Source organism: Erinaceus europaeus, chromosome 1 (genome assembly GCF_950295315.1).
Source record: "Erinaceus europaeus chromosome 1, mEriEur2.1, whole genome shotgun sequence".
Lineage (NCBI taxonomy): Eukaryota > Metazoa > Chordata > Mammalia > Eulipotyphla > Erinaceidae > Erinaceus > Erinaceus europaeus.
Genome location: NC_080162.1, coordinates 168,685,252 through 168,700,577, shown reverse-complemented (window position 1 = coordinate 168,700,577; position 15,326 = coordinate 168,685,252). Strand labels below are relative to the sequence as shown.

Genomic DNA, 15,326 nt, shown 5'->3' with positions numbered 1-15,326 from the left:
GGACCAGGGGCTCGAAGCTGTGTCCTTGTGCACTGTAACCTGTGTGCTCAACCAGGTGTGCCACCACCCGGCCCCTTATTTTATTTTTATTATATTTGGTGAGACAGAGAGAGTGAGAAGGTAGGAGGAAATAGAAGAAGAAAGAGACACCTGCAGCACAGCTTCACCACACCTGAGCCTTCCCCCTGGTAGAAAGGGTTGGGGAGGGGCTTAGATCTGGGTCTCTATGTATGCTAACATGTGTGCTCAACCAAGTGAACCAATGTCTGGCTTCTTAAACTGAACTATTTAACTTTTATAGGCACATGATTTGGAGGTTAGAATTTTGTATGAATAAGACAAAATACATATTCCTTTATTGGTGTTTAAAATAGAATTTTGTTCTGCAAATTGCTACTATCTTAGTTTGCTTAGCAAAGACCTATATGATAAATTACTAAGCACATATAGAAGCAAGTGTATCATGTAGTTATTAAAAAGTAAAAATCACATGCCTTTGTCTAATTAAACTTTATCTGTAAAGACTGATGCTTAAAGGAAGCAGACTTCTTTTTTTTGCAATGTACGCTTGGAACTTAATGTGAGAAGTATAGTAATGGACTACTTGAACAATTTTGTAATTTTAAATCACCCTTCACTCACCTGAAATTTTGTAGAGCTCCTGTAGTGTCTCTTTAGCTCATATGTGTCCACCTGAAATATATTTACATTTCACATAAATTTTAGTCAATTTCATCAGTTATTATCTTACTTTAAATACATTTATAGTTATTTCTCTCTACTAGTTCCTTTCAATTTTATTCTTTAATGACCTTATTATGTCATTCTCAAAGGCTGTCTTCTTTATTACTATTATTTTTTGTTATTTATTTTTTATTTATATATAAAATGGAAACACTGACAAGACCATAGGATAAGAGGAGTACAGTTCCCACCACCAGAGCTCCATATCCCATCTCCTCCCCTGATAGCTTTCTATCATTTCTCCCTCTGGGAGTATGGACCCAGGGTCATTATGGGGTGCAGAAGGTACAAGGTCTGGCTTTTGAAATCTCTTCCCTGCTGAACATGGGCTTTGGCAGGTTGATCTGTACTCCCAGTCAAAAGCTGTCTCCTTTGATAATTTTTGTAGTTATTGCTTTGCCATGATTTTTACACTCAAAATTCTTAAGAGTCGTCTACATCACTTAAATATATCTTCCCTCATACTTATTTCTTAGCTCATGGCAATTTACAACAACTTATATATATTTTTTCCTTTTTTAAAATCAAGGTTACTGATGTGAAAGCTACCAGTGGCCTCTTTATAGTCACACCTAGGAAGTCATTATTTTTTAAAAATTTCTTTATTGGGGGATTAATGTTTTACATTCTATAGTAAATACAATAGTTTGTACATGCATAATATTTCTCAGTTTTCCACATAACAATACAACCCTCACTAGGTCCTCTGTCATCCTTTTTGGACCTGTGTTCTCCCCCCCACCACCAGTCTCTGGTTTGTGTTAAATCATATGACTCAAAGAAAACAACAACTAAACTTTATTTTGTTGTATATAAGACTTCATTTTCTACTTCACTTGCCTCATTAAGTACTTTTTTTTTAAAATAATTTATTTCTTTATTGGGGAATTAATGTTTTACATTCAACAGTAAATACAATAGTTTGTACATGCATAACATTCCCCAGATTCCCATTTAACAATACAACCCCCACTATGTCATTCATCATCTTTCATGGACCTGTATTCTCCCCACCCACCCACCCACCCCAGAGTCTTTTACTTTGGTGTAATACTCCAATTCCATTTCAGGTTCGACTTGTGTTTTCTTTTCTAATCTTATTTTTCAACTTCAGCCTGAGAGTGAGATCGTCCCATATTCATCCTTCTGTTTCTGACTTATTTCACTCAACATGATTTTTTCAAGGTCCATCCAAGATTGGCTGAAAATGGTGAAGTCACCATTTTTTACAGCTGAGTAGTATTCCATTGTGTATATATACCACAACTTGCTCAGCCACTCATCTGTTGTTGGACACCTGGGTTGCTTCCAGGTTTTGGCTATTAAAAATTGTGCTGCCAAGCACATATGTGTACACAGATCTTTTTGGATGGATGTGTTGGGTTCCTTAGGATATATCCCCAGGAGGGGAATTGCAGGGTCATAGGGTAGGTCCATTTCTAGCCTTTGGAGAGTTCTCCAGACTGTTCTCCACAGAGGTTGGACCAATTGACATTCCCACCAGCAGTGCAGGAGGTTTCCTTTGACCCCACACCCTCTCCAGCATTTGCTGCTGTTACCTTTTCTGATGTATGACATTCTCACAGGAGTGAAGTGGTATCTCATTGTTGTCTTGATTTGCATTTCTCTGACAACCAGAGACTTGGAGCATTTTTTCATGTGTTTGTGGGCCTTTTGGATCTCTTCTGTGGTGAATATTCTGTCCAAGTCCTCCCCCCATTTTTGGATGGGGTTATTTGTTGTCTTGTTGTTGAGTCTGGCAAGCTCTTTATATATGTTGGTTATTAAACTCTTATCTGATGTATGGCATGTAAAGATCTTATCCCATTCTGTGAGGGGTCTCTTGGTTTGGGTAGTGGTTTCTTTTGCTGTGAAGAAGCTTTTTAATTTGATGTAGTCCCATAGGTTTATACTTGACTTAGTATTCTTTGTAATTGGATTCGTTTCATTGAAAATGTCTTTAAAATTTATGCGGAAAAAAGTTCTGCCAATATTTTCCTCTAAGTATCTGATAGTTTGTGGTCTAACATCCAAGTCCTTGATCCACTTGGAATTTACTTTTGTATTTGGTGAAATACAGTGATTCAGTTTCATTCTTCTGCATGTTTCAACCCATTGTTTCCAACACCATTTGTTGAAGAGACTCTGCTTTCCCCATGTAATAGTCTGGGCCCCTTTGTCAAAGATTAGATGTGCATACGTGTGGGGCCTCATTCCTGGGCTCTCAATTCTACTCCACTGGTCAGTGTGTCTGTTCATGTTCCAGTACCAAGCAGTTTTGATGACAATGGCCCTATAATACAGTTTGAGATCTGGCAGTGTGATGCCTCTGGTTCTGTTCTTTTTTCTCAAGATTGTTTTGGCAATTCTAGGTCTTTTCTGGTTCCAGATAAACATTTGTAGCATTTTTTCTATTCTCCTAAAAAATGTGCTTGGGATCTTGATGGGGATAGCATTAAATCTGTAGATGGCTCTGGGTAATATATTCATTTTGATGATGTTAATTCTTCCAACCCATGAACATGGAATATCTTTCCACTTCTTTGTGTCTTTTTCAATTTCTTTGAGTAGTGACTCATAATTTTCAGTATACAAGTCTTTCACTTCTTTGGTTAGGTTTACTCCTAGATATTTTATTGTTTTTGTTGCTATAGAAAAAGGAACTGATTTCTGGATTTCAATTTCTTCTAACTTAGTGTTTGCATAGAAGAAAGCCACTGACTTTTGAATGTTAATTTTATAGCCCAACACCTTACTGTATTGCCTGATGATTTCCAAAATCTTCTTGCTGGATTCCTTAGGTTTTTCCATGTATACTATCATGTCATCTGCAAATAAGGAGAGTTTGACTTCTTCTCTTCCAATCTGTATGCCTTTAATTCCTTGCTCCTGCCTGATTGCTATGGCAAGAACTTCCAACACTATGTTGAATAGTAATGGTGATAGTGGGCAGCCCTGTCTAGTACCTGATCTGAGGGGAAATGCTTCCAGTTTTTCACCATTGAGTATGATGTTGGCTGTAGGTTTGCTTTATATAGACTGCGCTATCTTCAGGAATTTTCCATCTATTCCCATTTTTTATAGTGTTTTGATCATAAAGGGATGTTGTATTTTGTCAAAGGCTTTCTCTGCATCTATTGATATGACCATGTGGTTTTTGGTCTTGCATTTGTTGATGTGGTGGATCACATTGATTGATTTACATATATTAAACCAACCTTGCATGCCTGGGATAAACCCCACTTGGTCATGATGAACAATCTTTTTGATATACTGTTGTATCCGGTTGGCTAGAATTTTGTTCAATATTTTCGCATCTATGTTCATCAGAGATATTGGTCTGTAGTTTTCTTTTTTGGTTGTGTCCCTGTCTGCTTTTGTTATCAGGGTGATGTCGGCTTCATAGAAGCTGGCAGGGAGTATTCTAGTGTCTTCAATCTTCTGGAAGACTTTTAAAAGTAGAGGTATTAGTTCTTCTTTGAAAGTTTTGTAGAATTCATTTGTAAAACCATCTGGTCCAGGACTTTTATTTTGGGGAAGATTTTTCATAACTGTTTCAATTTCATTAGCTGTGATGGGCCTGTTCATGTTATTCACTTCCTCTTTACTTAGTTTTGGAAGTTGGTAGGTATCTAGGAAATTGTCCATTTCTTCCAGCTTCTCTAGCTTGGTGGCATATAGTTGTTCATAGAAGCCTCGCATGATATGTTGAATTTCTGCAGTGTCTGTTGTGATATCTCCTCTTTCATTTACTATCCAATTTATTTGGTTCTTCTCCCTTTTTTGTTTTGCGAGTCTGGCTAAAGGTTTGTCGATTTTGTTTACTCTTTCGAAGAACCAACATTTACTTTCATTGATCTTTTGTATGGTTTTCCTGTTCTCAATGTTATTTATTTCTGCCCTAACTTTAGTGATTTCTGTCCTTCTGGTTGCTTTAGGATTCCTTTGTTGTTCTTCTTACAGGTCTTTAAGATGTGCAATCAGACTGTTTATTTGTGCCTTTTCTTGTTTCCTAATGTGTGCTTGTATAGCTATGAACTTCCCTTTTAGGACTGCTTTAGCTGTGTCCCAAATATTTTGATAGCTTGTGTCTTCATTTTCATTGAACTCTTGAAACATTTTGATTTCTTCCTTGATTTCCTCTTTGACCCAGAAATTGTTAAGAAGTGTACTGTTGAGCTTCCACATTTTGGGACTGTTACGAATCTTTTGTTGATTGTTAAGTGTTAGTTTAATTCCACTGTGGTCTGAGAAGGTGCTTGGGATGATTTCAGTGCTCTTGAATTGGCTGATGCTGTCTTTGTGGCCTAACATATGGTCTATCCTTGAGAATGATCCATGTGGATTTGAGTAAAATGTGTATTCCAGTTTCTTGGGATGAATGACTCTGAAAACGTCCAATAGTTCTAGTTTATTTATCTCTTCATTTAGCTCCCTTATGTCTTTACTGATTTTCTTCCTGGATGATCTGTCAAGTTGAGATAGTGGGGTGTTGAAGTCCCCTACTATGATTGTGTTACTGTTAATATATTGCTGTAGCTCTTTCAGTAGAAGTTTGATGTATTTAGATGGCTTCTCATTGGGTGCATAGATATTAATAATTATTAAGTCCTCTTGATTGACTGATCCACTGAGCATTAAGTAGTGTCCATTCCTATCTTTTTTAATCTTATCTATTTTAAAGTCTATCATGTCAGACATGAGAATAGCTGTTCCTGCCCTTTTTTGTGGGCCATTGGCTTGTATGATAGTTTTCCATCCTTTCACTTTAAGTCTGTGTTTGTCTTGTTGGGTTAGGTGAGTTTCCTGTAGACAACATATTGTTGGATTGTGTTTTCTGATCCATCTTCCTACTCTGTGTCTTTTAATAGGTGAATTCAGGCCATTGACATTTATTGATATCAAAGATTGAAGATATTTTAACGCCATTCTTGTAGAGTTTTAGAGTGTTTTGATATATGTCCTATTTGTGGTGGTCTGGTTGTTTATAGGAGACCTTTCAGAACTTCTTTCAGGGCAGGCTTGGTGATGGTTGCTTCCTTCAACTGTTGCTTGTCTGAGAAGGTTTTGATGCTTCCATCTAGTCTGAATGACAGTCTAGCAGGATATAGTATTCTTGGCTGAAAGCCTTTCTCATTGAGCATTCGATAGATATCTTGCCATTCTCTTCTGGCCTGTAGTGTTTGTATGGAGAAGTCTGCTGCTAATCTTATGGGTTTTCCTTTGTAGGTGACTCTTTTTTTTCTCTTGCAGCCTTGAGGATCCTTTCTTTATCCTTCTTCCTTTCCAATCTAAGTATGACATGTCTTGGTGTCTTTAGGTCTGGGTTAATTCTGTTTGGGACCCTCTGGGCTTCTTGAATCTTTATGTCTTTGGTGTTGTCTAGACTAGAGAAATTTTCAGCTATTATGGCCTGGAGAATGCTTTCTTCCTCTCCTTCTCTTTCTTCCTCTGGTAAACCAATAATGCGTATATTGTTTCTTTTGAAGTCATCCCATAGGACTCTGTTGTTGTTTTCAGCATCTCTTAATCTCTTTTTGAGATCTCTTACTTCTTTTTTAGTTGTCTCTAATTCATCCTCAGTCTTGCTAATTCTGTCTTCAGCCTCATAGATTCTATTCTCTCTGCCCTCTACTGCTTTCTGGAGTTCATCTATTTTGTTGCCCTGCTCTGATACTGTTTTAGCTTGTTCAGCTAGTTGCCTTCTTAGCTCAGCGATTTCAGCTTTCTGCTCTCTAATAACCATGAGATAATTAGAATTTTCTTCCATATTCTCATTTGTTGCTCCTGCATTTCTGATTACAATTTTTTCAAATTCTTTACTCACTCCTGTTATTATTTCCTTAGCTAATGTTTGGATGTTGAACTCGTTGTTTTGTGCTTCACCCTCTGGAGGACTTTTAGCTGGACTCTTGTCCTGGTTCGATTCTCCAAGATTTCTTCTTGTTGTTTTAACCATTTTATATATTATGTTATGAGTTCCCTTTATCAGTACTTTTCAAATTATTGATCACTATTGCCTGGATTGACTTGTGTCTACGTAATTTAATTAAAGGGTTTACGGTGGTGGAAGTTAACAGTTTTTTCAATCCCTGAGTTGGAGCTCAGTGGTGTAAAAGCCTCTTTTTTTTCCTTCCCTGTAGGCTATGGGAGCCTGAGGGCTTTAAAACTATCAATAGGCTTCTTAGCTTAATCACTGACTCCTGACCAAGAGATAAAGCAGGGTGTGGCAGAGATAATCCAGTGGTTATGCAAAGAGACTTTCACAGCCCCTCAGCTATGCCACCAAGGTATAGGTCTTCTCCTGAGTTTCCTGGTTAGATCTCTGTCCCCTGGTGTCCCTCCCTATTGCTGCTCCAGATTCTGAGGGTAGTAGCAATGGAGACTCAGAGTTGCACTTGGTGAGTCTCTGGGGAGTCCTTTCCTCCCTTCAGCTGTCCCCTTGTTGTGGAGCAGACTGGAGGTGGTGTCTCCACTGACAAACTGTTGAACTGTTAGCAGTCACTTAATCTCTCCTTAGGCCCCTCTCTCCTCTCTGTCACCAGCCACGCGTGTTTGTACTCACAGCTGATTTACTGGGTTCCTGTGGTCATTCTAGTCCTGTCTTGTTTCGGTCTGGGTGGTCTCCTTTGGTATTCCAATTTTCTTTTTTAAATCACACATCCAGAATGTCACAAACAACATGGTATTCGGACTCATTCATTCTTGCTTATGCTGTCCTTCCTTCCCTCATTTTGTTGTGGTTGCTTGAAAGCTGCAAGACATCCCTCACTAAGTACTTTTAATTTTTGTTGTTTAGCAATTAAAAAATTTTTTATTAATTTAATCATTGGAAAGAGACAGAGAAATTGAGATGGAAGGGTAATATTAGAGAGAGAGAGAGTGAGAGAGAGAGAGAGATAGAGATACCTACAACACTCCTTATCCACTTGTAAAGCTTCCCCCCTGTTAGTGTAGACAGGGGCTTGAACCCAGACCCTTGTGCCTTGTTTGTGGTAACAGGATGCACCACCACCATGTCCCTCTAGAAGTTTCTTAAATGTAGCAGGTAACTTAACGATATGCAGAGAACTTAAATTTGTCCATCAGGATTTGGACCAGGTGCCCCTTCTTCACATAGCTTTCTTTATGACTCATAGCATTAGGGTTCATACTTTATGACTTATGTCACAAAACTCTCATTTTTCCTATTCAAGTAGACATACTAAGTTTATAGAAGTATACTATATGTCATGTCCATTTAAAGATTTTGTGGAGGGTTGGACGATGGTGTATTGGCTTGAGCACATAATACACAGCGCAAGGACCCACTCAAGGATTCCATTTCGAGCCTCCAGCTCCCCACTTGCAGGGGGTTGCTTCAATAGCAGTGTTCCAGGTTTTCAGGTGTCTATCTTCTCCTCCTCTCTCACTCTCTCTCTGTTCTATCCAATAAAAATGAAAAAAAAAAAAAAAGGCCTCCAGGAGCAGTGGATTTGTAGTGCAGGCACCAAGCCCCACCAATTACCCTGGAGGCAAAAAAAAAAAAGGATTTTGTGAATTGTCACAGGTAGACATGCTTACAAGTTTTGAAATAAAGGTTGATTCATATTTCAGTCTTATGTAAAATCAGTTAACTTCTTCAATGCTTATATGTGATTGATAGATATCTCAGATGTGAAGTTAAGTCAAAATATCACCCCTCCTCCTAACCTGGAAGAATGCTCTTTAGCAGTTATCCCTTTACCTCCAAGTTTATCTATGATTTTTTATTGAGCAAGTGTAAATAGAACTAAAACTTGCTATATAGATTAAGTGAAAATGCCATTGAATGACTTTAAAATCCCTCTTCTTTCGAGCGCTAAATAAATTTGGTGTTACTAGCATTAGGAGGATCAACATGCTTACCGGTAACAATTAGGCACTTATTTTTTAAATGTCACCCTATTTAGTTCTTACTTTCTAAGCCTCATCATAATGCAGGAGCCATTTCTTTAGGAGAGACTTATTTTAGGAATATGCTAATTGCACTTAAATCTTTTATTCCCAAAGATAATTTTTAAAATGCTAAAGCTCTACCCAGGTATTGTTACATTTACTTATTATTTGCTGTTTCTGATAAATAACTCATACACACTCCACAATTTCACACATGAAAAAAATGCTTCAGAAACAATATAATTTGAAACAACTGCCACTGATATTGAATAATTATCCAATGGAGGAAAAAAATCCTTGAACCAAGATTCAAGGATGGAACTAACTATTCATTCAGTCTTTCAAACATATCTTGAGGGAGTCAGGCGGTAGGGCAACGGGTTAAGTGCACATGGTGCAAAGAGCAAGGACAGCATAAGCATACCAGTTCTAGCCCCTGGCTTTCCACCTACAGGGAAGTCGCTTCACAGGTGGTGAAGCAGGGCTGCAGGTGTCTATCTTTCTCTCCCCCCTCTGTCTTTCCCTCCTCTCTCCATTTCTCTCTGTTCTAACAATGGCGAAATCAACAACAACAATAATAGCTACAACAACAATAAAAAACAACAAGGGCAACAAAAGGGAAAATAAATAAGTATTAAAAATTATTTAAAAAGAAATTAAAAACAAGGAAACAAACATATCTTGAGTATAATCTGAGGTAAGGAAAATGAATATTGTCCTTACTTCAAGAAACTTATGAGGTTAGAAAAAGATCTTCATATACAGGTAGGAAATGAGAGGGGGAATTACATGTGTGGACTTCCATTCAATGGACTAATTGAACAATTTAAACACTACTTATTTATGACTTATTATTGTTTTTTAATTGTCACAAGGGTTATCACTGGGCTTGCTGCTAGCACTCTGAACCCACTGCCTGAGGTTCCCCTTTAATCCCTGCACCACACTTATGAGAATGGTGCTCTGGCTTGTGCCTCATTCTGCTCCATTAAAAACTCTTACACACATAGTGTATTTTTTTCAAAGATGGATACTACAATTACCACTTTATAAGATGAAATATTGTTCAAGTGAAAGAATAAAATGATTTTCTTCAAGTAGTACTGTTTGTGAATTTCAGAAGCAAAATTTAGCCTTGATCTGTGTTTATAGTATCATAGTTTATAGGCATTTTATAAATGCTTTTGAATGAATGAATGAATGAATGAATGAGTGAGTGAATGACTTGGTAGTGCACATCAAAAGTAGCATAGGTAGCTAAATGTAGTGAGGCATACAGGTTAGGTACTTACTTGCAAAACTCTCTCCCCAAAATGTAATCAAATTTCAAAGGCTAACGCTGCCTATTCTAAATTAAAGGAATCACTAAATGCATTTTGAACAAACAAAGCAATTAGTTCCTGCTCTATTATTTGCAGCTTGTGATAATGCATTTTAAATAGAGCCTGTTGAATGTGTTTTATTGGGTATTTTTCTTGGTTGTAACACTCCATTGTATGCAAAGGCCTCTAAGAAAATTGAAAATAAAACTCTCCCCTTACTGATTTTGTCATTTTCCATTTGTCAAACATTGATTTTCTCCCCTCTTGTGCATCTAATGGAGGTTGAAATTAGCGTTCTTTTTTGGTGTGTGTTGTTTACTTCTTATTTGTACACCACCATCATCATTCATCAAACTGCCAGTGAGCTCTGGGAATAATGCTGGTGAATTAAATAATGCTCTGAAGTCCACATAAGGAATATTTTGAATAGGTCTTTTTGTTCATTTAGTTTGTTACAGTTTTAGCTGTTACCTTTTAAATTTATTTTCAAGGAAGACATTCAAATATAGGAAGCATTTCCCGGCAAGTAATACATTAAAAAAAAAGAAAGAGTTCTTTATATTTTTGATAATTTAAAATATTCATTTTTGTAAATTAACAGCATGGATTTTATTCTATTAGAAATAAATCAATATATTAGAAAGTAAAGAAAATATTTTGGAAATTAAAAAATATTCAGGAGCTTCAGTAACCTATTTTTCTTTTCAGAAAAAGCATATATGAACTCATGGTGCCACACACTTGGTCATTATACTTTTCTTTGTGACACAGGAGGACCTACTCTGTGTAGCCCTGGCTGATTCTGTCAGGAAATATAATGGGCGTGAGTTTGAAAGAAAACATGTTTCAGGCTGGGGTTATGGATTGATCTGCCAACACCCATGTTCAGTGGGGAAGCAATTACAGAAGCCACAACTCCCATGTTCTACACCCCCAAAATAATCTTGATCCATACTCCCAGTGGGGGAGAAGTGATAGCAGGAAGATCAGAGGGCTCTGAACTCCAGCTCCAACAGGAACCACAGAGAGAGAGGAGGAAAAAGGGAGGGACATTGGGATGTAGTAATAGGGTTATGAGGACTGGAGAGAGGGCTGGACTTGGAAGAAAACGGGGGTAACTATGTACAAATGTAGACAGATAGCTGCAGAGATGATAGTTAACCCATGTCTGTAACCTTGGGAAAACTGCTGTGACTTGCAATAGAGGGACTGGGGATTCAGAACTCCAATGAGATGGTATAGAATTATACCCCTGTTGACATGTACTTTTGTATATCAATATTAAATCACTGATAAAACAAAACAAGCAAAACAGAACAAGTTTCTAGCTAATTGAAGGTGGGGGTGACAGATTAGTGCTGTTAAGATTTGAGTATGTGCTTGTGACAGCCTCATGCTTTTGTTAAGAATGGCTATAAAAATTCTCTCAAATTTGAGAATAAATAAAGGGAATTTATTAAGATAATTTCTTTTCTAAAAACTTCTTTATTGGGAGACTAATGTTTTGCAGTCAACAGTAAATACAATAGTTTGTACAAACATAACATTTCTCAGTTTTCCACATACCAATACAACCCCCACTAGGTCCTCTGTCATCCTTTTCTAGGACCTGTATTCCCTGCCACCCCCTCCCCAGAGTCTTTTACTTTGGTGCAATACACCACACAAACACTACAGGCCAGAAGAGTGCTCAATGAGAAAGGCTTTCAACCAAGACTACTGTTTCCTGCTAGACTGTCATTCAGACTAGATGGAGGTAAAAAGCCTTCTCAGACAAACACAGTTGAAAGCATCAACTATTAACAATCCTGTCCTGAAAGAAGTTCTGAAAGGTCTCCTATAAACAGTCAGAGCACCATAAATATGCCATTTATCAGAAAACTCTAAAAATCTACAGTAATGGCATTAAAATATCTTCAATCTATGGTTTTGGTAAATGTCAATAGCATGAATTCACCTATTAAAAGGCACAGAATAGGAAGATGGATCAGAAAACACAATCCAACAACATGCTGTCTACAGGAAACCCACCTAACTCAACAAGACAAATACAGACTCAAAGTGAAAGGATGGAAAACTATCATACAAGCCAATGGTCCACAAAAAATGACAGAAACAGCTATTCTCATATCTGACATGACAGACTTTAAAATAAATAAAATTTAAAAAGAATAGGGATGGACATTACTTAATGATCAGAGGATCAGTCAACCAAGAGGACTTAACATTTTTAACATCTATGCACCCAATGAGAAGCCATCTAAATACATCAAACATCTACTGAAAGAGCTACAGAAATATGTAAACAGCAACACAGTGATAGTAGGGGACTTCAACACCCCACTCTCTCAACTTGACAGATCATCCAGGCAGAAAATCAATAAAGACATGAGGGAGCTAAAGAGATAAACTAGAACTATTAGACATTTTCAGAGCTATTCACCCCAAGAAATTAGAATAAACATTCTACTCAAGTCCACATGGGTCACTCTCAAGAATAGACCATATGGTAGGCCACAAAGACAGTATCAACTACTTCAACAGCATTGTAATCATCCCCAGCATCTTCTCTGACCACAGTGGAATTAAAATAATAGTTAACAATCAACAAAAGTTTAGTAATAGTCCCAAAATGTAGAAGCTCAACAATACACTACTTAACTACTACTGGGTCAAAGAGAAAATAAAGGAAGAAATCAAAATTTTTCTAGAGCTCAATGAAAATGAAGACACAAAATATTTAGGACACAGCTGTGGTACTTTTGAGAAGGAGGTTGATATCCATACAAGCACACATTAGGAAACAAGAAAAAGCACAAACAACCTGATTGCATATCTTAAAGACCTGGAAGAAGAATAAAAAAGGAACCCTAAAGCAACCAGAAGGACAGAAATAACTAAAGTTAGGGCAGAAATCAATAACATTGAAAATAAGAAAACCATACAAAAGATCAATGAAAGCAAATGTTGGTTCTTCAAAAGAGTGAACAAAATTGACAAACCTTTAACCAAACTCACAAAACATAAAAGGGAGAAGACCCAAATAAATCGGATTGTAAATGAAAGAGGAGATATCACAACAGACACTGCAGAAACTAACACGTCATGCAAGGCTTCTATGAAGAACTATATGCCACCAAGCCAGAGAAACTGGAAGAAATGGATGAGTTCCTAGATACCTATGGACTTCCAAAATTAAATAACGAGTATCTAGGTAATATGAACAGACCCACCACAGCCAAAGAAATTGAAATAGTTATCAAAATACTTCCCAAGAATAAAAGTTCTGTACCAGATGGTTATACAAATGAATTCTACAAAACGTTCAAGGAAGAACTAACACCTCTACTTTTAAAAGTCTTCCAGAAGATTGAAGAGACTGGAATACTCCCTTCTAGCTTCTATGAAGCCAACATCACTCTCATACAAAAAGCAGACAGGGACACAACCAAAAAAGAAAACTACAAACCAATATCTTTGATGAACACAGATGCTAAGATATTGAACAAAATTCTAGCCAGCCAGATATAGCAGTAAGTTAAAAAGATTGATCATCATGACCAAGTGGGGTTTATCCCAGGGATGTAAGGTTGGTTTCATATACATAAATCAATCAACGTGATCCATCACATCAATAAAAGCAAAATCAAAAACCACATGGTTATATCAATAGATCCAGAGAAAGCCTTTGACAAAATACAACATCTCTTTATGGTTAAAACATTACAAAAATGGGAATATATGGATAATTCCTCAAGATAGTGGAGTCTATAAAAAACAAATCTACAGGCAACATCATACTCAATGGTGAAAAACTGGAAGCATTTCCCCTCAGATCAGGTACTAGACAGGGCTGCTCACTTGTTGGGAAATTGTGCAGATGTGGTTGAACATTGGCAGGGCCCACAAACCACCATATTTCCATGCAAGTATTATTATTTACATACTAATCTTCTCTTTGTCTTAGAAATGACTAAAGGTCTCCCCACCATGTTATCCCCTCAGGGTATTGCTAATTCCCACCAGTTAAAACCATCACAACAGTTGCTAAGGACACTTTCACCTTCCCAGCATGCCTTTTGCCTCTCTCCACCCCTTTTCCTAGCCATTTCCGTTTCCAACTTGCCACTTCTGGTATTATCCCATAAAACCACTTCTGTTCCTGGTTTTACTCTCTTTTCTCCCCCACGTCCCGACCTGGAGAAGGGCTGGCATAGTGGCGTTAGGCCATTGTGGTTTGGCACCACGTGGCCTAATCCACTATGCTCAGCCCGACTCTGGGGCCCCACAACACTAAAGAATTGTCTTACCACACTGCCAAGAGTCCCTGGATCCTCTGTCCAACCTGCAATACTAGCCCAGCACCCACTATCACCATTACTGTTCAAAATAGAGTTTGAAGTTCTTGCCATAACAATCAGGCAGGAGCAAGGAATTAAAGGGATACAGATTGGAAGAGAAGAAGTCAAACTCTCCCTATTTGCAGATGACATGATAGTATACATAGAAAAACCTAGAGAGTGGGGCAGAGCCAAGATGGTGGCTTGGGGAGAACACCTGGTGTGAGCTCTGGATAAAAGCAGCTTTCAATCTGGGACTCTTGGGGGAAAGAAGGATTTCTGACCATCAGTGCTAAGGGAGAGTAAGGCATGGTCAGGATAACACCAAAAAAAGAATCCTATAACTCACTTTTGGGCTGGCAAACAGAGGCCAAAAGGACAAAGGAAATGAAGATCTTTGTCTTGGCTATTTATGAATTCACCCTGAACCCTCACCCCAAAACCAGCCCCCACAGGCTGGCCAGCTGCTCCTAGGAGGCTTCCTGCGGAGATACTATCTTTACCAATATTCCTAGCCCAGCAGGGGTGGAGTGTCATTCCTAGCCTTTTTTTTTTTTTTTCCTTTTTCTTAATCCTTTTCTTTTTCTTTTTCTTTTTGAAGGGGGCTGGAGCTCTATTTGAGTGACAGAATACCTGGCCAATCAGGGCCCCAGCCCTGCCTTGGAAAGACTAGCTGGAGAGTTTTTTTTTTTTTTTTTTTTTAATATTTCTTATAATTGGCTGTCTTTGCATTGTTTTGTTTAGTAAGGGGACCAGGCTGTGTGCAGCCAATCTCTAGTGGTCAAAGATGCAGATTGACTTTTAGGGTTTTATGCTCTATTTGATTTAATTATTACTTTTATTATGTACACGTGTCCCTTTTCCCTGTTCCTCAGGCTGAACAAAATTAACTGTTGTTGTTTATTCCATTGATAAGTGACTGGGTGTGCTATCCATTGTGGGAGGAATTTGTTTCTCTCCCTTCCTTCCCTCCACCCTGATTATTCTCTCCTGCTAGGTAATT

At 37.8% G+C, this 15,326-nt stretch overlaps 1 protein-coding gene across 1 annotated transcript in view; it reads right to left on the bottom strand.

Annotated features, from left to right (window-relative positions):
• CNGB3 (cyclic nucleotide gated channel subunit beta 3) overlaps positions 1-15,326 on the bottom strand; it is a 194,714-nt gene that overhangs the window by 92,918 nt on the left and 86,470 nt on the right. The window contains exon 10 of the mRNA XM_007517351.1: positions 643-693. Within this exon, the coding sequence (XP_007517413.1) occupies positions 643-693 (51 nt within the window). The remainder of the gene's footprint in view (positions 1-642; positions 694-15,326) is intronic.